Genomic DNA, 25,586 nt, shown 5'->3' on the forward strand with positions numbered 1-25,586 from the left:
GGGTGGATACAGGGTCAGGCAGAGTGGTCAGGTGGGTGGATACACGGTCAGGTGGGTGGATACAGGGTCAGACAGAGTGGTCAGGCGGGTGGATACAGGGTCAGACAGAGTGGTCAGGTGGGTGGATACAGGGTCAGGCAGAGTGGTCAGGCGGGTGGATACAGGGTCAGACAGAGTGGTCAGCCGGGTGGATACAGGGTCAGGACAGTCAATGGTGAAAAACCAGGAGGGCGAGAGAAAAAAGAGATGGGAAAAACAGTAGCTGAGACAAACCGCTGGTTGACTTGAACAAACAAGACGAACTGGCACAGACAGACAGAAAACACCGGTATAAATACACAGAGGATAAGTGGGGAAGATGAGCAACACCTGGAGGGGCTGGAGACAAGCACAGAGACAGGTGAGAGAGAGAGAGAGAGAGAGAGAGAGAGAGAGAGAGAGAGAGAGAGAGAGAGAGAGAGAGAGAGAGAGAGAGAGAGAGAGAGAGAGAGAGAGAGAGAGAGAGAGAGAGAGAGAGAGAGAGAGAGAGAAGGAGAGAGAGAGAGAAGGAGAGAGAGAGAGAGAGCGAGAGAGAGAGAGAGAGAGAGAGAAGGAGAGAGAGGCAGGAGGCAGAGAGCGGGGGGTGGGCAGTTAAACAAAAACAACCACACAGACCTCATCATTTTCTTATTATATAGTGAGGAGAGCTGTATGACCAATCATCTGTTATTATATAGTGAGGAGAGCTGCATGACCAATCATCTGTTATTATATAGTGAGGAGAGCTGTATGACCAATCATCTGTTATTATATAGTGAGGAGAGCTGTATGACCAATCATCTGTTATTATATAGTGAGGAGAGCTGTATGACCAATCATCTGTTATTATATAGTGAGGAGAGCTGTATGACCAATCATCTGTTATTATATAGTGAGGAGAGCTGCATGACCAATCATCTGTTATTATATAGTGAGGAGAGCTGTATGACCAATCATCTGTTATTATATAGTGAGGAGAGCTGTATGACCAATCATCTGTTATTATATAGTGAGGAGAGCTGTATGACCAATCATCTGTTATTATATAGTGAGGAGAGCTGTTGTAGAAGTTTGAATATGTGGGTTTGAATACATTATTCGTTATTCGTATATGCTTAGTTCAAACTCCACTTCTGCTCTGTGCTGCCATCTTGTGGAATACCGTGATAGCACATCATCGTCAGGCTCCTGTTGACTCGACACCAAAACAGACAGAAAAGGGGAGGGACCACCTACCTGAATCTGTCCAATAAGAAACTCTTGTTTCAGTTGCAATAACACTTTCAGTTGCCAAAACATTTTGCTACTATGTGCACTAATGATCTATTCATTAACTAATGTGTCCCCTGCTCCCTGTTGCCTCCAATCTCCTTCATCCTATTGGATTGTGGCTCCACACGCCCATGAAGACTGCCTGGCCGCTGTTCATTTAGGACCCAGGCGGTCTTCACGGCTGTGTGGAGCCACTCTCCAATAGAATGAGAGAGGTTGGAGGCTACAGGCATCTTCTACTGACGGGATGAGGTCGATATCCTTCCAGGATACCCGGGCCAGGTCGATTAGAAAGGCCTGCTCGCTGAAGTGTTTTAGGGAGCGTTTGATAGGGATAAGGGTAACCTCCTTGATGTTTCTATAACTCCCCTGAATGCTATTACCAGCAGTACCATGCGCCTATCAACCTGAGTTACCCTGTTAGCACTGAGACGGTTTGCTCTAGTAGGAGTATTGTGAGTCATTGGCTGTTAAAAACTCTACAGGATCGGTGGGTCCCCCCGCGGGACGATTGAACTAACGTGCGCTAATGTGATTAGCATGAGGTTGTAAGTAACAAGAACATTTCGCAGGACATCTGGTATCTGATATGGGTAGAGAGCTTAAATTATTGTTAATCTAAATGCGCTGTCCAATTTACAGTAGCTGTTACAGTGAAAAAATACCATGCTACAGTTTGAGGAGAGGGCACAACAACATAAAAACTTTTATCACAACAACTGGTTCGATACATTCACCCCTGAAGGTAAATCGTGTACTTGCAGTCAATAAGCTTGCTCTGATTTGTCATCCTGAGGGTCCCAACACCTGGGCCGTTGTAGGGCAGATGGCAGACAGTGTGTATGGTGTCGTGTGGGCGAGCGGTTTGCTGATGTCAACGTTGTGAACGGAGTTCTCCATGGTGTCGGTGGGGTTATGGTATGTGGAGGCATAAGCTACGGGCAACGAACACATTGCATTTTATCGTTGGCATATTGAATGCACAGAGATCCTAGGTCCATTTTCGTGCCATTCATCCGCCGCCATCACCTCCTGTTTCAGCATGATAATGCACGGCCCCATGTCGCAAGGTAATATAGGCCACGTTAACACACGTAGCCTAAGAAACAAGGTTCATTACATTTGATAACTTGCTATTAAAAGTTAACATTAATAAATGTATATCTGAAACTCACTCACATCCTTCCTTTGAAGACACAGTGGTAGCAATACATGGTTATAACATTTACAGAAGAGACAAGAATGTAGCTTCTTTATGGTAGAGGGGGAGGGGGGGGGGGTTGTCCTACCCTGTTGTTCATTTGTCAGCTGTTACAGCTTACAGTTTCATATATCAAGAAAAAATAGGTGTACACATGTGTATGTGTGTGTGAATGGGAATCAATGGTTGGTATATAGTAAGACATACATATGTGTGTGTGTGTGTGTGTGTGTGCTTATATGAACATTTTATGGAGAAAAAACCCCATTGTAGTTTGCACTACTACACACACCATAATGCTTTGAATCCTGCTCATCTTTACCTTGCATCCTCTGTTGCTGCATGCATGCTCTCTCTCCTCACTCCTGCTCCTGATGCTGTCGCTTAGCAACGCATATTCCAAGTGATGTGCAAAAACAAACAACTAGCTGCAGAGGAGATTGAGAAGAAGTAGAGAACCGTGAACATCGGTGTATATATTTTGTATGTTTATTTTTTTTTGAGGGTCAGTGAGGTTAGCTAGGTAAATCTCTGAGTTATTTGATCAAACCTGTTCTGTTGCAGTCACAGCTCCTTGCTATGGTCGCTATAAATTCCGGCAGATGGCGCTGTTATAAAGAGATGGGGCCAGTGGGTCTTTCATCAAGAATAGAAGAAGGAGTGGGAGACAAAAAATAAAGGAGGAAAAAAAAGAAAGGAGGCCGGACCCGACACAAAACATAACGCACACCGATAGCTGCAGAGGGTCCATTAATGGACATAAAATAAACAGATAGCGAGCAAATACGCTTGTTCACGGAATTTAATCCAGTTGAGAGCAGGTCATGCTGTTCTCGCAAAGGTAATGAGCCGTAAAGCCCTTGGGTTTCGGCTTAGCAGCGCCCACAAACTGCAGCGAAACTGGAATGATTGGCAGCCCAGGTTGGTTTCGCGCCACGGGGGGAGACGGTCTAAAAGAGAACGGGGATCCGCTGGGCCTAACCTCGGCTCCTTTATTTGGCTAGTCAGACACTTTGGTTCCCACACGTTAGGGAAATGGCTTGATAACAGTAGCTAGCCAGCAAACATGTAAGCTAACGCTCAAAGCTTGATAACGTTATTCAAACTAGCTATCAAGGCTAACCAACACTTTGCGCATTTTATTCTGACTCAAAACAACCTGCCGCATTGCTATGCTTTCCTCGTGTTTAGGTATACATGGCTAGCTAGCTCACCTGGTAAGAGAAGCCAATGATTGGAAGCTATTTCGGTAACAGTGGAAGTGGTGTTAGCTAGCTATTGCTAGTTGTTATTACTATTATTAGCCAATATTAAGTGTCACTGAGATGGCATGTTACCTTCACTTGGTAGCCAGCTAGTTCACGTCAGTTAACTCAAAGCGCACATCGTGGCAGCATATGATATTAGCCAGCTAGCGAACTAACTAGCAGCTAACTATGGCTAGTGTTCGTGAGCTAGGTTGTAACTTTCTTCACATTTTGTCCCCAGAGCTTGTTAGATAGATAGCTACAATACCAGTCGTTGGTTGGTTGTGATTTGATAACTTGGTATCCGGAACAGTAAACTGATTTGACATGAAATAGTAACGTAAAGTGTGGCAACATTGGCTTTCTAGTTGGCGACCGAACGGTTGGCCATCAGTGGGCAACGTTTGTCTTTCCTGCTGTCTTGTGTAACGTTATCTGGTCAACAATGATTAGCTAGATAACCTCGTCTTGACAGTTGAAATTGGCTACCTAGTTATCGCTCAAACAGTAACTAGGCAGAAGGGCACTAACTAGCTACTGGGGTTTTTAACGCTTGCTAACTGATTGCTAACCTGCTAGCTTTACTAGTTTTGCGCGGTACCACCCTTGACCAGCAAACGAAAGTGATTTAGCAATGCTGTCAGCGGTTTGAATTGCACAGGGACATCAATAAAGTGCATTATGCAAGTTAATCAGTTCCTGATCAACGAGTGGGTGGTGGTGTTAAAAAATTCCTTCAGTTGAGACCTCTACCTCCCTCCATTTGACGGTTCTGTTCAGACAAATGCTCATAGTCTTATAGAAACTATTCCACAGAGCTGTAAATGAGCTAGAATCATTTTTCAATCCATGTATCCAGTTGTTAAATCCTAGACTGCTGGGGCGTCAGGGTAGCGTAGTGGTTAGAGCATTGGACTAGTAACCGGAAGGTTGCTAGTTCAAACCCCCGAGCTGACAAAGTACAAATCTGTCGTTCTGCCCCTGAACAGGCAGTTAACCCACTGTTCCCAGGCCGTCATTGAAAATAAGAATGTGTTCTTAACTGACTTGCCTGGTTAAATAAAGGTAAAATAAAGGTAAAATAAAAAATAAAATAAAAAAAATTGGGGTGAGATTGTCAAACTGTAGGGAGTGTTAACTTGCTATAAGTTGTGATTGGGTGGAAAGGTTGATGGATCGAATCCCCAAGCTGACAATGTAAAGACCTGGCCTTCTGCCCCTAAACAAGGCAGTTAACCCACTGTTCCCTGGTAGGCCGTCATTGTAAATAAGAATTTGTTCTTAGCTGATTTCCCTAGTTAAATAAAATGTAAAAAAAAAAAAGAGATGAACCACAGTCCTTTAGCATCGATCAAGTACAAGTTGCCCTGATTGTCTTCCCTGGGGGATTTCACTGACTGTGTGTTTGTGTCCCCCCCCCGTGTGTCTGCTCCTCTGTCCACCGGCTTCAGAGGCGACAGCGTGTCAGCAGCTAGCCAGGACGGTGTGAAGTGCATCGCCACCAGAGACCTGGGTCCAGCTGCAGCAGCTGTATACGACCCAACAGCAGTGGGAGTAGCAACCTCGGACCGGCCTGTCTCCCCACCTCTCCTACATAATGATGCCTTCCCAGACACCGCAGACACACTGGACGAAGGGGGTGGGTGTTACTGTCTGCAGCATGTTGGGGTGGGTGTGGGCTGGTGTTGGGTGCTACTGCCTATCTGCAGCATGTTGGGGTGGGTGTGGGCTGGTGTTGGGTGCTACTGCCTATCTGCAGCATGTTGGGGTGGGTGTGGGCTGGTGTTGGGTGCTACTGCCTATCTGCAGCATGTTGGGGTGGGTGTGGGCTGGTGTTGGGTGCTACTGCCTGTCTGCAGCATGTTGGGGTGTGAGTGGGCTGGGGATGGGTGCTACGGCCTGTCTGCAGCATGTTGGGGTGGGTGTGGGCTGGGGTGGGTGCTACTGCCTGTCTGCAGCATGTTGGGGTGTGAGTGGGCTGGGGGTGGGTGCTACTGCCTGTCTGCAGCATGTTGGTGGTACTGTAGTGATTTAAGTGGGCTACGACTGTTACGCCCCTTGCGGGTCTCACTGTAGGCAGACCTGCTACCCATTGCTCTAAAGAGTAAAAGGGGATTCGTAACAGGCCTGCTGACCCAGGCAGAGGTGCTGTGTGTTATAGTAGCCTGGTTCAGGCCTGCCGACCCAGACAGGGGTGCTGTGTGTTATAATAGCCTGGTTCAGGCCTGCCGACCCAGGCAGGGGTGCTGTGTGTTATAATAGCCTGGTTCAGGCCTGCCGACCCAGACAGGGGTGCTGTGTGTTATAGTAGCCTGGTTCAGGCCTGCCGACCCAGGCAGGGGTGCTGTGTGTTATAGTAGCCTGGTTCAGGCCTGCCGACCCAGGCAGGGGTGCTGTGTGTTATAATAGCCTGGATCAGGCCTGCCGACCCAGACAGGGGTGCTGTGTGTTATAATAGCCTGGTTCAGGCCTGCCGACCCAGGCAGGGGTGCTGTGTGTTATAGTAGCCTGGTTCAGGCCTGCCGACCCAGGCAGGGGTGCTGTGTGTTATAGTAGCCTGGTTCAGGCCTGCCGACCCAGACAGGGGTGCTGTGTGTTATAGTAGCCTGGTTCAGGCCTGCCGACCCAGGCAGGGGTGCTGTGTGTTATAGTAGCCTGGTTCAGGCCTGCCGACCCAGGCAGGGGTGCTGTGTGTTATAGTAGCCTGGTTCAGGCCTGCCGACCCAGGCAGGGGTGCTGTGTGTTATAGTAGCCTGGTTCAGGCCTGCCGACCCAGACAGGGGTGCTGTGTGTTATAATAGCCTGGTTCAGGCCTGCCGACCCAGGCAGGGGTGCTGTGTGTTATAATAGCCTGGTTCAGGCCTGCCGACCCAGACAGGGGTGCTGTGTGTTATAGTAGCCTGGTTCAGGCCTGCCGACCCAGGCAGAGGTGCTGTGTGTTATAGTAGCCTGGTTCAGGCCCGCCGACCCAGGTAGTGGTGCTGTGTGTTATAGTAGCCTGGTTCAGGCCTGCCGACCCAGGCAGAGGTGCTGTGTGTTATAATAGCCTGATCCTGGATCTGTTTGTGCCGTCGTGCCAAGGGACAACAAGTGACAAAGACCATAGGAGCCAGTTGGCAAGACGGCACAAACAGATCTGAGACCAGGCTTGGGTTGTTATGGGGTCAGGTTAGCAGAGACCAGGCTTGGGTTGTTATGGGGTCATGTTAGCAGTACATGAGACCAGGCTTGGGTTGTTATGGGGTCATGTTAGCAGAGACCAGGCTTGGGTTGTTATGGGGTCATGTTAGCAGAGACCAGGCTTGGGTTGTTATGGGGTCATGTTAGCAGAGACCAGGCTTGGGTTGTTATGGGGTCAGGTTAGCAGAGACCAGGCTTGGGTTGTTATGGGGTCAGGTTAGCAGAGACCAGGCTTGGGTTGTTATGGGGTCAGGTTAGCAGAGACCAGGCTTGGGTTGTTATGGGGTCAGGTTAGCAGAGACCAGGCTTGGGTTGTTATGGGGTCATGTTAGCAGAGACCAGGCTTGGGTTGTTGTGGGGTCAGCTTAGCAGAGACCAGGCTTGGGTTGTTATGGGGTCAGCTTAGCAGTACATGAGACCAGGCTTGGGTTGTTATGGGGTCAGCTTAGCAGTAAAGGCATCCAGCTTCTCTCCCTCTTTCCTTCCTGGGTCCTCAGACTCACGTCGGCTTAATGTTTCTGTGGAAGTGAAAGAGACTTCCTGTCTCTGTAATGTCGTTTCTGTCCCGGGCATCTGGAAGAAGGAAAGCACCGGGTTCCCCCACAGATACCTGCCCTCGTGGTAGAGAAGGCTGTGTCTCAAATGGTTCCCTATGTAGTGTACTACTTTAGACCAGGACCCAATGGCACCCTATTCCCTATGTACTGCACTACTTTAGACCAGGACCCAATAGCACCCTATTCCCTATGTAGTGCACTACTTTAGACCAGGACCTCTCCCCACCCTATTCCCTATGTAGTGCTCTACTTTAGACCAGGACCCAATAGCACCCTATTCCCTATGTAGTGCTCTACTTTAGACCAGGACCCAATGGCACGCTATTCCCTATGTACTGCACTACTTTAGACCAGGACCCAATAGCACCCTATTCCCTATGTAGTGCACTACTTTAGACCAGGACCTCTCCCCACCCTATTCCCTATGTAGTGCTCTACTTTAGACCAGGACCCAATAGCACCCTATTCCCTATGTAGTGCACTACTTTAGACCAGGACCTCTCCCCACCCTATTCCCTATGTAGTGCACTACTTTAGACCAGGACCCAATAGCACCCTATTCCCTATGTAGTGCACTACTTTAGACCAGGACCTCTCCCCACCCTATTCCCTATGTAGTGCACTACTTTAGACCAGGACCCAATAGCACCCTATTCCCTATGTAGTGCACTACTTTAGACCAGGACCTCTCCCCACCCTATTCCCTATGTAGTGCACTACTTTAAACCAGGACCCAATAGCACCCTATTCCCTATGTAGTGCACTACTTTAGACCAGGACCTCTCCCCACCCTATTCCCTATGTAGTGCACTACTTTAGACCAGGACCCAATGGCACCCTATTCTCTCTATACTACTACTACTTGGGGTTAGTGTTCCCTCCATATTACAACGCTTGTTAAAGGAACTTGACCACCTGTGCTAATTAGCCATCCTCTGCGCTCCTAACACCTGTGTGTAAGCTAAGGGGGGGGGAGAGTAGTCAGATAGCTGTATGGATCTGTGCTAAACTGCTCCTCCTCCTCTCTCCTCTCCCGCTGTCTCCTCTCCTCCTCTCTCGCTGTCTCCTCTCCTCCTCTCTCGCTGTCTCCTCTCCTCCTCTCTCGCTGTCTCCTCTCCTCCTCTCTCGCTGTCTCCTCGTCTCCTCTTCTCTCGCTCTCTCCTCCTCTCTCGCTGTCTCCACCCCCTCCAGGAGGATATGAAGCTGCAGGAGGGTTCAGTGATGATACTTTTGGTTGGAAGTCGTTGGGGCAAGAGTTGAGGATCAACGATGCGACCGCCGATTTGACCACTTTTCAGCAGCATGGAAACCGTGCTTTAGCTTCTAAGGACATGAGGAAATCCCACGGTGAGTATTTAGTCTACACCAGGGGCTGTCGTCAGACCTCTCCCCCCCCCCTGGGGGCTGTCGTCAGACCTCTCCCTCCCCCTGGGGGCTGTCGTCAGACCTCTCCCTCCCCCTGGGGGCTGTCGTCAGACCTCTCCCCCCCCCTGGGGGCCGTCGTCAGACCTCTCCCCCCCCCCTGGGGGCCGTCGTCAGACCTCTCCCCCCCCTGGGGGCCGTCGTCAGACCTCTCCCCCCTGGGGGCCGTCGTCAGACCTCTCCCCCCCCCGGGGGCTGTCGTCAGACCTCTCCCCCCCCCTGGGGGTCGTCGTCAGACCTCTCCCCCCCCCCCTGGGGGCTGTCGTCAGACCTCTCCCCCCCCCTGGGGGCTGTCGTCAGACCTCTCCCCCCCCCTGGGGGCTGTCGTCAGACCTCTCCCCCCCCCCTGGGGGCTGTCGTCAGACCTCTCCTCCCCCTGGGGGCTGTCGTCAGACCTCTCCCCGCCCTGGGGGCTGTCGTCAGACCCCTCCCCGCCCTGGGGGCCGTCGTCAGACCCCTCCCACCTGGGGGCCGTCGTCAGACCCCTCCCACCTGGGGGCCGTCGTCAGACCCCTCCCACCTGGGGGCCGTCGTCAGACCCCTCCCCAGTCTTAATAACCCGATTCACCTCGTCAAGGTCTTGATGATTAGTTGACCAGTTGAATCAGGTGCTGTGGAATAGATCCCATCCCTGGAGCATCTGGGGGTTCTGAGGATGGGTTTGGATATCACTACCTGGTTCTCTTAGATATAATGGCAAAACTGCTGAATTCTATTTCTGATCACCATTTCCTCTCTCCATTCCCCTCTTTCAATCTCTTTCTCCATCTCTCTTTACATCCCACCCACTCTCCCTCTTTTCCTGTTCTTTCCATCCCTCTCTCTGCCCCCCCCCCTTACAGACAGAGGGATGTCTCACTCTGATGAGTCTCGCCTGTCCAACCTCCTGCGCCGTGTGTCCCGTGAGGAGGACAGGGACCGCCGGCTGGCCACTGTCAGACAGCTCCGGGAGTTCATCACTCACTCTGACAACAAAGTGGTGAGGTCATCGATCATATCTACAGTTGAAGTGGGAAGTTCACATACACTTAGGTTGGAGTCCATTAAAACTAGTTTTTCAACCACTCCACAAATGTCTTAAACTATAGTTTTGGCAAGTCGGTTAGGACATCTAGTTTGTGCATGACACAAATAATTTTTCCAACAATTGTTTACATACAGATTATTTCACTTATAATTCACTATATCACAATTCCAGTGGGTCAGAAGTTTACATGCACTAAGTTGACTGTGCCTTTAAACAACTTGGAAAATTCCAGAAAATGATGTCATGGCTTTGGAAGCTTCTGATAGGCTAACATCATTTGAGTCAATTGGAGGTGTACCTGTGGATGTATTTCAAGGCCTACCTTCAAACTCAGTGCCTCTTTGCTTGACATCATGGAGAAATCAAAAAGAAATCAGCCCAAGACCTCAGAATGTTTTTTTGTAGACCTTCACAAGTCTGGTTTATCCTTGGGAGCAATTTCCAAACACCTGAAGGTACCACGTTCATCTGTTTAAACAATAGTACGCAAGTATAAACACCATGGGACCACGCAGCCGTCATACCGCTCAGGAAGGAGACGCGTTCTGTCTCCTAGAGATGAACGTACCTTGGTGCGAAAAGTGCAAATCAATCACAGAACAACAGCAAAGGACCTTGTGAAGATGCTGGAGGAAACGGGTACAAAAGTATCTATATCCACAGTAAAAACAAGTCTTATATCGACATAACCTGAAAGGCCGCTCAGCAAGGAAGAAGCCACTGCTCCAAAACCGCCATTAAAAAGCAAGACTACCGTTTGTAACTGGAGATGGGGACAACGATCGTACTTTTTGGAGAAATGTCCTCTGGTCTGATGAAATAAAACTGTTTTGCCATAATGACCATCGTTATGTTTGGAGGGGAAAGGGGGAGGGGCTTGCAAGCCGGATAACACCATCCCAACCGTGAAGCACGGGGGTGGCAACATCATGTTGTGGGGGTGCTTTACTGCAGGAGGGACTGGTGCACTTCACAAAATAGATGGCCTCATGAGGTAGGAAAATTATGTGGATAATATTGAAGCAACATCTCAAGACATCAGTCAGGAAGTTGAAGCTTGGTCGCAAATGGACAATGACCCCAAGCATACCTCCAAAGTTGTGGCAAAATGGCTTAAGAACAAAGTCAAGGTATTGGAGTGGCCATCAAAGCCCTGACCTCAATCCTATAAAACATTTGTGGGCAGAACTGAAAAGGTGTGTGCGAGCCAGGAGGCCTACAAACCTGACTCAGTTACACCAGTTCTGTCAGGAGGAATGGGCCAAAATTCACCCAACTTATTGTGGAAAGCTTGTGGAAGGCTACCCGAAACATTTGACCCAAGTTAAACAATTTAAAGGCAATGCTACCAAATGCTAATTGAGTGTATGTAAACTTCTGACCCACTGGGAATGTGATGAAAGAAATAAAATCTGAAATAAATAATTCTCTATTATTCTGACTTAAAATAAAGTGGTGATCTGAAGACATGGTATTTTTACTAGGATTAAATGTCAGGAATTGTGAAATATTGAGTTTATGTATTTGGCTAATGTGAATGTAAACTTCCAACTTCAACTATCTATCAGTGGTGAGGTCATCAATCATGTCCATCTACCTGGGTAGTTTATCACTCACTCTGACCACGTCATCAATCATGTCCATCTATCTGGGTAGTTTATCACTCACTCTGACCACGTCATCAATCATGTCCATCTACCTGGGTAGTTTATCACTCACTCTGACCACGTCATCAATCATGTCCATCTACCTGGGTAGTTTATCACTCACTCTGACCACGTCATCAATCATGTCCATCTACCTGGGTAGTTTATCACTCACTCTGACCACGTCAGTGGTGAGGTTGATCTGTCTGTTTTTCAATCAATCGATTGACCCCAGTAAAGAGTAGTGCACTACTGTAGGCCCCGGGTAGTGCACTACTGTAGGCCCCGGGTAGTGCACTACTGTAGGCCCCGGGTAGTGCACTACTGTAGGCCCCGGGTAGCGCACTACTGTAGGCCCCGGGTAGCGCACTACTGTAGGCCCCGGGTAGCGCACTACTGTAGGCCCCGGGTAGCGCACTACTGTAGGCCCCGGGTAGCGCACTACTGTAGGCCCCGGGTAGCGCACTACTGTAGGCCCCGGGTAGCGCACTACTGTAGGCCCCGGGTAGTGCACTAGTGTAGGGGCTGTGTTTACTGGGGGTAGTGGTGGTGCAGCTCCACTGTAGAACTGTGTTCTCTCCCTGTTTGACACTGATTGTGTTCCACTCTCTCGCCCTCCCCCTTCTCTCTCTCTCTCAACCTCTCTCTCTCTCTCTCTCTTGCCCTCCCCCTTTTCTCTCTCGTCCCTCTCTCTCTCTCTCTCTTGCCCTCCCCCTTTTCTCTCTCTCGTCCCTCCCTCTCTCTCTCTCTCTTGCCCTCCCCCTTTTCTCTCTCTCGTCCCTCCCTCTCTCTCTCTCTCTCTCTTGCCCTCCCCCTTTTCTCTCTCTCGTCCCTCTCTCCCACCAGGCCCTGGTGAAACAGTTGGATACGATCCTCAGTACCCTGAATGATATTTTGAATGAAAGGTAAGAGGAAGTTCCCCATCAGAGCCAAAGTGTCTCCATCTGAAATGGCCCCCTGTTCCCTGTATAGTACAGTACTTCTGACCAGGTCATGTCTCTGGTCTTTATGTCTCTGGTCCTGCATGTCTCTGGTCTTTATGTCTCTGGTCTTTATGTCTCTGGTCTCTGCTCCTGCATGTCTCTGGTCTTTATGTCTCTGGTCTTTATGTCTCTGGTCTTTATGTCTCTGGTCTTTATGTCTCTGGTCTTTATGTCTCTGGTCTTTATGTCTCTGGTCTTTATGTCTCTGGTCTTTATGTCTCTGGTCTTTATGTCTCTGGTCTTTATGTCTCTGGTCTTTATGTCTCTGGTCTTTATGTCTCTGGTCTTTATGTCTCTGGTCTTTATGTCTCTGGTCTTTATGTCTCTGGTCTTTATGTCTCTGGTCTTTATGTCTCTGGTCTTTATGTCTCTGGTCTTTATGTCTCTGGTCTTTATGTCTCTGGTCTTTATGTCTCTGGTCTTTATGTCTCTGGTCTTTATGTCTCTGGTCTTTATGTCTCTGGTCTTTATGTCTCTGGTCTATATGTCTCTGGTCTATATGTCTCTGGTCTATATGTCTCTGGTCTATATGTCTCTGGTCTATATGTCTCTGGTCTATATGTCTCTGGTCTATATGTCTCTGGTCTATATGTCTCTGGTCTATATGTCTCTGGTCTATATGTCTCTGGTCTATATGTCTCTGGTCTATATGTCTCTGGTCTTTCATGTCTCTGGTCTTTCATGTCTCTGGTCTTTCATGTCTCTGGTCTTTCATGTCTCTGGTCTTTCATGTCTCTGGTCTTTCATGTCTCTGGTCTTTATGTCTTCTGGTCTTTATGTCTTCTGGTCTCTGCTCCTTCATGTCTTCTGGTCTTCATGTCTTCTGGTCTCTGCTCCTGCATGTCTCTGGTCTTCATGTCTCTGCTCCTTCATGTCTCTGCTCCTTCATGTCTCTGGTCTTTATGTCTTCTGGTCTTTATATCTTCTGGTCTCTGCTCCTGCATGTCTCTGGTCGTCTCTCTCCATAGTCTTCAGCAGGGATGGGCAACAACAGTTGTTTTTTGGTAACTCCGTCAGGTCCTCAACTTACTGTTGAGAGAGAGAGAAATGTGGCTGTGCAGTAGATCAATTAGCTCATGTCAGCAAAATAGTTTTTGGATTGGCAAGTTGGTGTGATGGCCAGCGATCTGAACGTGTAGTTAACATGGTTGAATTACCGACTGGCATGGGCCCCATTTGATCATCAGTTATCATAGTAAAAACTGGAAAAGGAGGGAGGGGGGGCTTTAGTTATGTACTTCAGGACCTGCATCTAATTTATGGTCTAACAGGCCAAACTGATCCCTCCTCATCCAGAGAAATGAGATGGTTATTGTTCCGCTGGTTAGGGCCGGGTGATGTGACCTAGTGATCATGTACATGTATGTTTCCAACGTGTGGACGGTTCACCATGTCTCTAACTTTATGCTTGGGGCCCCCGAGTGGCGCAGCCGTCTAAGGCCCTGCATCTCAGTGCTAGGGGAGTCACTACAGTCCTTGGTTCGATTCCATACTGTATCACAGCGGTCTAAGGCCCTGCATCTCAGTACTAGAGGAGTCACTACAGGCCCTGCATCTCAGTACTAGAGGAGTCACTACAGGCCCTGCATCTCAGTGCTAGAGGAGTCACTACAGGCCCTGGTTCGATTCCATACTGTATCACAGCCGTCTAAGGCCCTGCATCTCAGTACTAGAGGAGTCACTACAGGCCCTGCATCTCAGTACTAGAGGAGTCACTACAGGCCCTGGTTCGATTCCATACTGTATCACAGTGGTCTAAGGCCCTGCATCTCAGTACTAGAGGAGTCACTACAGGCCCTGCATCTCAGTACTAGAGGAGTCACTACAGGCCCTGGTTCGATTCCATACTGTATCACAGTGGTCTAAGGCCCTGCATCTCAGTACTAGAGGAGTCACTACAGGCCCTGTATCTCAGTACTAGAGGAGTCACTACAGACCCTGGTTCTCAGTGCTAGAGGAGTCACTACAGGCCCTGCATCTCAGTACTAGAGGAGTCACTACAGGCCCTGCATCTCAGTACTAGAGGAGTCACTACAGACCCTGCATCTCAGTACTAGAGGAGTCACTACAGGCCCTGCATCTCAGTGCTAGAGGAGTCACTACAGGCCCTGCATCTCAGTGCTAGAGGAGTCACTACAGGCCCTGCATCTCAGTGCTAGAGGAGTCACTACAGGCCCTGCATCTCAGTACTAGAGGAGTCACTACAGACCCTGCATCTCAGTAGTAGAGGAGTCACTACAGACCCTGCATCTCAGTAGTAGAGGAGTCACTACAGGCCCTGCATCTCAGTACTAGAGGAGTCACTACAGGCCCTGCATCTCAGTTCTAGAGGAGTCACTACAGGCCCTGCATCTCAGTACTAGAGGAGTCACTACAGGCCCTGCATCTCAGTGCTAGAGGAGTCACTACAGGCCCTGCATCTCAGTTCTAGAGGAGTCACTACAGGCCCTGCATCTCAGTACTAGAGGAGTCACTACAGGCCCTGCATCTCAGTGCTAGAGGAGTCACTACAGACCCTGGTTCTCAGTGCTAGAGGAGTCACTACAGGCCCTGCATCTCAGTTCTAGAGGAGTCACTACAGGCCCTGCATCTCAGTACTAGAGGAGTCACTACAGGCCCTGCATCTCAGTGCTAGAGGAGTCACTACAGGCCCTGCATCTCAGTGCTAGAGGAGTCACTACAGGCCCTGCATCTCAGTTCTAGAGGAGTCACTACAGGCCCTGCATCTCAGTACTAGAGGAGTCACTACAGGCCCTGCATCTCAGTGCTAGAGGAGTCACTACAGACCCTGGTTCTCAGTGCTAGAGGAGTCACTACAGGCCCTGCATCTCAGTACTAGAGGAGTCACTACAGACCCTGCATCTCAGTAGTAGAGTCACTACAGACCCTGGTTCTCAGTACTAGAGGAGTCACTACAGACCCTGGTTCTCAGTACTAGAGGAGTCACTACAGACCCTGGTTCCAGTCCAGACTGTATCACAGTGGTCTAAGACCCTGCATCTCAGTACTAGAGGAGTCACTACAGTCCCTGGTTCTCAGTACTAGAGGAGTCACTACAGACCCTGGTTCCAGTCCAGACTGTATCACAGCGGTCTAAGGCCCTGCATCTCAGTACTAGAGGAGTCACTACAGTCCCTGGTTCTCAGTGCTAGAGGGGTCACTACAGACCCTGGTTCTCAGTACTAGAGGAGTCACTACAGTCCCTGATTCCAGTCCAGACTGTATCACAGTGGTCTAAGACCCTGCATCTCAGTACTAGAGGAGTCACTACAGTCCCTGGTTCTCAGTGCTAGAGGGGTCACTACAGACCCTGGTTCTCAGTACTAGAGGAGTCACTACAGTCCCTGATTCCAGTCCAGACTGTATCACAGTGGTCTAAGACCCTGCATCTCAGTACTAGAGGAGTCACTACAGTCCCTGCATCTCAGTGCTAGAGGAGTCACTACAGACCCTGCATCTCAGTGCTAGAGGAGTCACTACAGACCCTGGTTCTCAGTGCTAGAGGAGTCACTACAGTCCCTGCATCTCAGTTCTAGAGGAGTCACTACAGACCCTGGTTCTCAGTGCTAGAGGAGTCACTACAGACCCTGGTTCCAGTCCATACTGTATCACAGCGGTCTAAGGCCCTGCATCTCAGTACTAGAGGAGTCACTACAGGCCCTGCATCTCAGTTCTAGAGGAGTCACTACAGGCCCTGCATCTCAGTACTAGAGGAGTCACTACAGTCCCTGGTTCTCAGTGCTAGAGGAATCATTACAGTCCCTGGTTTTCAGTGCTAGAGGAGTCACTACAGACCCTGGTTCTCAGTGCTAGAGTAGTCACTACAGTCCCTGGTTCCAGTCCAGACTGTATCACAGCGGTCTAAGACCCTGCATCTCAGTACTAGAGGAGTCACTACAGTCCCTGGTTCCAGTCCAGACTGTATCACAGCGGTCTAAGACATCTCAGTACTAGAGGAGTCACTACAGTCCCTGGTTCTCAGTGCTAGAGTAGTCACTACAGTCCCTGGTTCCAGTCCAGACTGTATCACAGCGGTCTAAGGCCCTGCATCTCAGTTCTAGAGGAGTCACTACAGACCCTGCATCTCAGTTCTAGAGGAGTCACTACAGTCCCTGGTTCTCAGTACTAGAGGAGTCACTACAGACCCTGCATCTCAGTGCTAGAGGAGTCACTACAGACCCTGGTTCGATTCCAGACTGTATCACAGTGGTCTAAGGCCCTGCATCTCAGTGCTAGAGGAGTCACTACAGACCCTGCATCTCAGTGCTAGAGGAGTCACTACAGACCCTGGTTCCAGTCCAGACTGTATCACAGCGGTCTAAGGCCCTGCATCTCAGTACTAGAGGAGTCACTACAGTCCCTGGTTCTCAGTGCTAGAGGGGTCACTACAGACCCTGGTTCTCAGTACTAGAGGAGTCACTACAGTCCCTGATTCCAGTCCAGACTGTATCACAGTGGTCTAAGACCCTGCATCTCAGTACTAGAGGAGTCACTACAGTCCCTGGTTCTCAGTGCTAGAGGGGTCACTACAGACCCTGGTTCTCAGTACTAGAGGAGTCACTACAGTCCCTGATTCCAGTCCAGACTGTATCACAGTGGTCTAAGACCCTGCATCTCAGTACTAGAGGAGTCACTACAGTCCCTGCATCTCAGTGCTAGAGGAGTCACTACAGACCCTGCATCTCAGTGCTAGAGGAGTCACTACAGACCCTGGTTCTCAGTGCTAGAGGAGTCACTACAGTCCCTGCATCTCAGTTCTAGAGGAGTCACTACAGACCCTGGTTCTCAGTGCTAGAGGAGTCACTACAGACCCTGGTTCCAGTCCATACTGTATCACAGCGGTCTAAGGCCCTGCATCTCAGTACTAGAGGAGTCACTACAGGCCCTGCATCTCAGTTCTAGAGGAGTCACTACAGGCCCTGCATCTCAGTACTAGAGGAGTCACTACAGTCCCTGGTTCTCAGTGCTAGAGGAATCATTACAGTCCCTGGTTTTCAGTGCTAGAGGAGTCACTACAGACCCTGGTTCTCAGTGCTAGAGTAGTCACTACAGTCCCTGGTTCCAGTCCAGACTGTATCACAGCGGTCTAAGACCCTGCATCTCAGTACTAGAGGAGTCACTACAGTCCCTGGTTCCAGTCCAGACTGTATCACAGCGGTCTAAGACATCTCAGTACTAGAGGAGTCACTACAGTCCCTGGTTCTCAGTGCTAGAGTAGTCACTACAGTCCCTGGTTCCAGTCCAGACTGTATCACAGCGGTCTAAGGCCCTGCATCTCAGTACTAGAGGAGTCACTACAGACCCTGCATCTCAGTTCTAGAGGAGTCACTACAGACCCTGGTTCCAGTCCAGACTGTATCACCACGGTCTAAGACCCTGCATCTCAGTTGTAGAGGAGTCACTACAGTCCCTGGTTCGATTCCATACTGTATCACAGCCATCTAAGACATCTCAGTACTAGAGGAGTCACTTCAGTCCCTGGTTCGATTCCAGGCCGTGTCACAACTGGCCGTGATGGAGAGTCCTGTACGACGGGGCACAGTTGGCCCAGCGTCGCCCAGTTTCGGGTTCGACCGGGGTGGGCCGTCATTGTAATGAAGAATTAGTTCTGATCTGACTTGCCTTGTTAAATAAAAACATCGACGCGTCGTCGGTGCGTGATTTAAAGATCCACACCCAGCATTTCAAACAGTCAGGATTAATCTAATGAATTCAGGGCTTGTGTAATTAAACCTAGGTTAAATACAAGCCTTCCGCAAGACCCACTAATCATTTAATGATTTAATTTAAAAAAAATTGTTTAACCTGCTTTTCTGCAATAAGACTTGAAAGCCAGATCAGTGACAAGTCTATGAAAAATGCCTTTTTTTTTTTTTTTGTAAATAGTTCTAAGCAGATGACTTCATAATGGACATCCACTAATAATGACTGTCTTCTGGTAGCAGACGCTACAGACCACGACCACAGATCTCATCAACGATCTCTGCAGCATAAGCCCACGTGCTGGTCCTAATAGGTCGAGCCAACCTGGATCTGGTCGCTTGTTAACAAGCTGGAACAGTTGAACTGCTATGAATACACCCTCCTGTCTGTCTCCAACTGTTCAACAGTCTGGTCACTTCCTTTTTGATGTTGAAGTCAAGTGGCCCACCTGGATAAGATGTTTCTCTCTCAGAATGAGAACGAGTTGCCAGTTCCTTCTATAAACTGTGTTTTATGCTCATTGCACGTTTATAAAACACAGACTAGACCGCTGGTATAACAGACCAGACAGCTGGTATAACAGACCAGACAGCTGGTATAACAGACTAGACAGCTGTTATAACAGACTAGACAGCTGGTGTAACGGACCAGACAGCTGGTATGACGGACCAGACAGCTGGTATGACGGACTAGACAGCTGTTATGACAGACTAGACAGCTGTTATGACAGACTAGACAGCTGGTATGACAGACTAGACAGCTGGTATAACAGACTAGACAGCTGGTATAACAGACTAGACAGCTGGTATGACAGACTAGACAGCTGGTATGACAGACTAGACAGCTGGTATGACAGACTAGACAGCTGGTATGACAGACTAGACAGCTGGTATGACAGACTAGACAGCTGGTATGACAGACTAGACAGCTGGTATGACAGACTAGACAGCTGGTATGACAGACTAGACAGCTGGTATGACAGACTAGACAGCTGGTATAACCGACTAGACAGCTGGTCTAACAGACTAGACAGCTGGTATAACAGACTAGACAGCTGGTATAACAGACTAGACAGCTGGTCTAACAGACTAGACAGCTGGTCTAACAGACTAGACAGCTGGTATAACAGACCAGACAGCTGGTGTAACAGACTAGACAGCTGGTGTAACAGACCAGACAGCTGGTATAACAGACTAGACAGCTGGTCTAACAGACTAGACAGCTGGTATAACAGACTAGACAGCTGGTATAACAGACCAGACAGCTGGTGTAACAGACTAGACAGCTGGTATAACAGACCAGACAGCTGGTGTAACAGACTAGACAGCTGGTGTAACAGACTAGACAGCTGGTGTAACAGACCAGACAGCTGGTATAACAGACCAGACAGCTGGTATAAGACTAGACAGCTGGTATGACAGACTAGACAGCTGGTATGACAGACTAGACAGCTGGTATGACAGACTAGACAGCTGGTATGACAGACTAGACAGCTGGTATGACAGACTAGACAGCTGGTATAACAGACCAGACAGCTGGTATAAGACTAGACAGCTGGTATGACAGACTAGACAGCTGGTATGACAGACTAGACAGCTGGTATGACAGACTAGACAGCTGGTATGACAGACTAGACAGCTGGTATGACAGACTAGACAGCTGGTATGACAGACTAGACAGCTGGTATGACAGACTAGACAGCTGGTATGACAGACTAGACAGCTGGTATGACAGACTAGACAGCTGGTATGACAGACTAGACAGCTGGTATGACAGACTAGACAGCTGGTATGACAGACTAGACAGCTGGTATGACAGACTAGACAGCTGGTATAACCGACTAGACAGCTAGTATAAGAATAATTTTGCACGCCCAATTTTTCAGTTTTTGATTTGTTAAAAAAGTTTGAAATATCCAATAAATGTTGTTCCACTTCATGATTGTGTCCCACTTGTTGTTGATTCTTCACAAAAAAATACAGTTTTATATCTTTGTTTGAAGCCTGAAATGTGGCAAAAGGTCGCAAAGTTCAAGGGGGCCGAATAGCCTTCATTTCTAGAGGCCATGTTTAGATGGGTGTTAAATGGAAACCAGGCTTCATTTCTAGAGGCCATGTTTAGATGGGTGTTAAATGGAAACCAGCCTTCATTTCTAGAGGCCATGTTTAGATGGGTGTTAAATGGAAACCAGCCTTCATTTCTAGAGGCCATGTTTTGATGGGTGTTAAATCCAGACAATGTAGACCTTTTTAAATGTTTTAGGATCTTTGTCAGGTTGTATGTTGGTTTGTACTGACTCTCCTGTCTCTCCTCTCTCTCCCCTGTCTCTCCTCTCTCTCTCTCCTCTCTCTCCCCTGCCTCTCCTCTCTCTCTCCCCTGCCTCTCCTCTCTCTCTCCCCTGCCTCTCCTCTCTCTCTCTCCCCTGCCTCTCCTCTCTCTCTCTCCCCTGCCTCTCCTCTCTCTCTCTCCCCTGCCTCTCCTCTCTCTCTCTCCCCTGCCTCTCCTCTCTCTCTCTCCCCTGCCTCTCCTCTCTCTCTCCACTGCCTCTCCTCTCTCTCTCTCCACTGCCTCTCCTCTCTCTCTCTCCACTGCCTCTCCTCTCTCTCTCTCTCCACTGCCTCTCCTCTCTCTCTCTCTCCACTGCCTCTCCTCTCTCTCTCTCCACTGCCTCTCCTCTCTCTCCCCTGCCTCTCCTCTCTCTCTCTCCCCTGCCTCTCCTCTCTCTCTCTCCCCTGCCTCTCCTCTCTCTCTCTCCCCTGCCTCTCCTCTCTCTCTCTCCCCTGCCTCTCCTCTCTCTCTCTCCCCTGCCTCTCCTCTCTCTCTCCCCTGCCTCTCCTCTCTCTCTCTCCCCTGCCTCTCCTCTCTCTCTCTCCCCTGCCTCTCCTCTCTCTCTCTCCCCTGCCTCTCCTCTCTCTCTCTCCCCTGCCTCTCCTCTCTCTCTCTCCCCTGCCTCTCCTCTCTCTCCCCTGCCTCTCTCTCTCCCCTGCCTCTCTCTCTCCTGCCTCTCTCTCTCCCCTGCCTCTCCTCTCTCTCTCTCTCCTGCCTCTCCTCTCTCTCTCCTGCCTCTCCTCTCTCTCTCCCCTGCCTCTCTCTCTCTCTCTCTCTCCTGCCTCTCCTCTCTCTCTCCCCTGCCTCTCCTCTCTCTCTCCCCTGCCTCTCCTCTCTCTCTCCCCTGCCTCTCCTCTCTCTCTCTCTCTCTCCTGCCACTCCTCTCTCTCTCTCCTGCCACTCCTCTCTCTCTCTCCTGCCACTCCTCTCTCTCTCTCCTGCCACTCCTCTCTCTCTCTCTCTCCTGCCACTCCTCTCTCTCTCTCTCTCTCCTGCCACTCCTCTCTCTCTCTCTCCTGCCTCTCCTCTCTCTCTCTCTCTCTCCTGCCTCTCCTCTCTCTCTCTCTCTCTCCCCTGCCTCCTCTCTCTCTCTCTCCCCTGCCTCTCTCTCTCTCTCTCTCTCTCTCTCTCCTGCCTCTCCCCTCTCTCTCTCTCTCCTGCCTCTCCTCTCTCTCTCTCTCTCTCCTGCCTCTCCTCTCTCTCTCTCTCCTGCCTCTCCTCTCTCTCTCTCTCTCCCCTGCCTCTCTCTCTCTCTCTCTCCTGCCCTCCTCTCTCTCTCTCCTGCCTCTCCTGCCTCTCCTCTCTCTCTCTCTCTCCCCTGCCTCTCCTCTCTCTCTCTCTCCTGCCTCTCCTCTCTCTCTCTCCTGCCTCTCCTCTCTCTCTCTCCTGCCTCTCCTCTCTCTCTCTCCTGCCTCTCCTCTCTCTCTCCCCGGCCTCTCCTCTCTCTCTCTCTCTCCTGCCTCTCCTCTCTCTCTCTCCTGCCTCTCCTCTCTCTCTCTCCTGCCTCTCCTCCCTCTCTCCTCTCTCTCTCTCCTGCCTCTCCTCTCTCTCTCTCTCTCCCCTGCCTCTCCTCTCTCTCTCTCTCCTGCCTCTCCTCTCTCTCTCTCCTGCCTCTCCTGCCTCTCCTCTCTCTCTCTCCCCTGCCTCTCCTCTCTCTCTCTCTCCTGCCTCTCCTCTCTCTCTCTCCTGCCTCTCCTCTCTCTCTCTCCTGCCTCTCTCTCTCTCTCTCTCCTGCCTCTCTCTCTCTCTCTCCCCTGCCTCTCCTCTCTCTCTCTCCTCCCTCTCCCCTGTAGCAGTAAGCTGCTGTCAGAGCTGCGTCAGGAAGCAGCGGTATGCCTGGGTCTCCTGTGCACCGCTCTGAGCTATGAAACAGAGCGCATCTTCAAGTGGATGTTTGTCAAGTTCAGCTCCAGCACCCGGGACGAGGTCAGGCTGCTGTACCTGGTGGCAGCGTACCGAGCCCTGGAGGCAGCCGGGGAGAGGAAGGCCTTCTCACCTGTCATGCAGGTAGGAGGAACCAGGGCCCTGTTCATAGTGTCTCACACTAGGAGGAACCAGGGCCCAGTTCATAGTGTCTCACAGTAGGAGGAACCAGGGCCCTGTCCATAGTGTCTCACAGTAGGAGGAACCAGGGCCCTGTTCATAGTGTCTCACAGTAGGAGGAACCAGGGCCCTGTCCATAGTGTCTCACAGTAGGAGGAACCAGGGCCCTGTTCATAGTGTCTCACAGTAGGAGGAACCAGGGCCCTGTTCATAGTGTCTCACAGTAGGAGGAACCAGGGCCCTGTTCATAGTGTCTCACAGTAGGAGGAACCAGGGCCCTGTTCATAGTGTCTCACAGTAGGAGGGCTGACTTGGGATCAGTTTGACCTTTTTAAGATCACAATGAATAAGATGACATTGACGAGGGAGGGGGGGGGGTGCCTGATCCTAGATCAGCACTCGTACCCTGATATGTTGTTGTTATAAGGCCCAGGGTTGTTGTTAGGGACGGTTCCGTTGAGAGAGGGGCAGGGTGGGTGACTGACCGTCTGTGGCGGCCATGTTTTGTGTCAGCTGGTGATGAGTAGCCTGCAGTCCATCCTGGAGAACCTGGACACGCCGGAGCTGCTGTGTCAGAGCGTCCGCTGCATCCTGCAGGTGGCCCGCTGCTACCCACACGTCTTCAGCACCAACTTCAGAGTGAGTGGTAACACACACACACACACACACACACACACACACACCTTCAGCACCAACTTCAGAGTGAGTGGTAACACACACACACACACGTCTTCAGCACCAATTTCAGAGTGAGTGGTCACACACACACACACACACACACCCACATACACACACACGCACGTCTTCAGCACCAACTTCAGAGTGAGTGGTGTCACACACACACACACAACACACTCTTGCGCCAACTTCAGACGTTAAATGTGAGCATCTGGTGGTGTTTTTCTCCTACTGCCTGGCTCGCTCCCTCTCTCTCTACCTCGTCTCCTACTGCCTGGCTTGCTCCCTCTCTCTCTCGTCTCCTACTGCCTGGCTCGCTCCCTCTCTCTCTACCTCGTCTCCTACTGCCTGGCTCGCTCCCTCTCTCTCTACCTCGTCTCCTACTGCTTGGCTCGCTCCCTCTCTCTCTACCTCGTCTCCTACTGCTTGGCTCGCTCCCTCTCTCTCTACCTCGTCTCCTACTGCTTGGCTCGCTCCCTCTCTCTCTACCTCGTCTCCTACTGCTTGGCTCGCTCCCTCTCTCTCTACCTCGTCTCCTACTGCTTGGCTCGCTCCCTCTCTCTCTACCTCGTCTCCTACTGCTTGGCTCGCTCCCTCTCTCTCTACCTCGTCTCCTACTGCTTGGCTTGCTCCCTCTCTCTCTACCTCGTCTCCTACTGCTTGGCTTGCTCCCTCTCTCTCTACCTCTGTCTCCTACTGCCTGGCTCTCTCTCTGACTCGCTCTCTCTCTCTCTCTCTCTCGTTTCCTACTGCCTGACTCGCTCCCTCTCTCGCTACTTGGTTTCCTACTGCCTGGCTCCTTCCCTCTCTCTCTCTACCTCGTCTCCTACTGCCTGGCTCGCTCCCTCTCTCTCTACTCTCTCTCCTACTGCCTGGTTCTCTCCCTCTCTCACTACCTCATCTCTTGCTGCCTGGCTCGCTCCCTCTCTACCTCGTCTCCTACTGCCGGGCTCGCTCCTTCTCTCTCTACCTCGTCTCCTCCTGCCTGGTTCTCTCCTCCATCTCTACCTCGTCTCCTACTGCCTGGCTCGCTCCATTTCTACCTTGTCTCCTTCTGCCTGGCTCGCTCCATCTCTACCTTGTCTCCTACTGCCTGGTTCTCTCCCTCTCTCTCTACCTCGTCTCCTACTGCCTGGTTCTCTGTCTCTCTCTCTACCTCGTCTCCTCCTGCCTGGTTCTCTCCCTCTCTCTCTACCTCGTCTCCTCCTGCCTGGTTCTCTCCCTCCCTCTCTACCCCGTCTCCTCCTGCCTGGTTCTCTCCTCTCTCTCTACCCCATCTCCTACTGCCTGGTTCTCTCCCTCCCTCTCTACCCCGTCTCCTACTGCCTGGTTCTCTCCCTCTCTCTCTACCTCGTTTCCTACTGCCTGGTTCTCTCCCTCTCTCTCTACCTCGTCTCCTACTGCCTGGTTCTCTCCCTCTCTCTCTACCTCGTCTCCTCCTGCCTGGTTCTCTCCTCTCTCTCTACCCCGTCTCCTACTGCCTGGTTCTCTCCTCTCTCTCTACCCCGTCTCCTACTGCCTGGTTCTCTCCCTCTCTCTCTCTACCTCGTCTCCTACTGCCTGGTTCTTTCCTCTCTCTACCTCGTCTCCTACTGCCTGGTTCTCTCCTCTCTCTCTCTCTCTCGTCTCCTCCTGCCTGGTTCTCTCCTCTCTCTCTACCTCGTCTCCTCCTGCCTGGTTCTCTGTCTCTACCAGCAGGTCTTCTTAATGTCCCCCAGAGTGGTCTACAGTGAAGTATGTGTGTTGTGTTGACCTTGCCTGTTGTGTGTGTGGTAGGATACGGTGGATATCTTGGTGGGCTGGCACATTGACCACACACAGAAACAGTCTCTGACTCAGCAGGTCTCAGGTGAGTAGACACACACGTTTTCCATCTTCCTGTTAGTATAGAATATAATCGCACTTCAGTGGGGTTGGACAGATTTCTGCACGTCTGTAGTGGACATCAGTGTATGTTTTACACCAGGCTTGTCACGTGGATCCAATCGGGACCGTACGGCTGGTTTGAGTTAAACTCCATATAGTTTACATGGATTAAAGCCAAATGGGAATTGATTATGGACCGATACTCATAGTTTATTGGCAGTCAAGGACCATCAAATTCAAAACACACTATCAATAGTGGAGTCGTCCTGGAAATGGACTGCAAGGAGATAAATAAATAAAAAAATTGAGTGCAGCCGTCCGGACCTCTCTGAACACTGAATACGGACCCCGGGGCAAAATGAGTTGGACCCCTCTGGTTTTACACTAGTCAACTGTGTGTGAACTGTGTGTGTGG

At 50.4% G+C, this 25,586-nt stretch overlaps 1 protein-coding gene across 1 annotated transcript in view; it reads left to right on the top strand.

Annotated features, from left to right (window-relative positions):
- Nucleotides 1-3,157: 3,157 nt before the first annotated feature.
- Nucleotides 3,158-25,586, top strand: part of smg1 (SMG1 nonsense mediated mRNA decay associated PI3K related kinase) — a 149,689-nt gene continuing 127,260 nt past the window's right edge. The window contains exons 1-8 of the mRNA XM_064987189.1: nucleotides 3,158-3,412; nucleotides 5,190-5,377; nucleotides 8,667-8,822; nucleotides 9,740-9,876; nucleotides 12,417-12,475; nucleotides 22,378-22,591; nucleotides 23,141-23,266; nucleotides 25,082-25,154. Coding sequence (XP_064843261.1) covers nucleotides 3,336-3,412; nucleotides 5,190-5,377; nucleotides 8,667-8,822; nucleotides 9,740-9,876; nucleotides 12,417-12,475; nucleotides 22,378-22,591; nucleotides 23,141-23,266; nucleotides 25,082-25,154 — 1,030 coding nt within the window. The 5' untranslated portion in view covers nucleotides 3,158-3,335. The remainder of the gene's footprint in view (nucleotides 3,413-5,189; nucleotides 5,378-8,666; nucleotides 8,823-9,739; nucleotides 9,877-12,416; nucleotides 12,476-22,377; nucleotides 22,592-23,140; nucleotides 23,267-25,081; nucleotides 25,155-25,586) is intronic.

The sequence above is a fragment of the Oncorhynchus masou genome, chromosome 14, assembly GCF_036934945.1.
Source record: "Oncorhynchus masou masou isolate Uvic2021 chromosome 14, UVic_Omas_1.1, whole genome shotgun sequence".
NCBI lineage: Eukaryota > Metazoa > Chordata > Actinopteri > Salmoniformes > Salmonidae > Oncorhynchus > Oncorhynchus masou.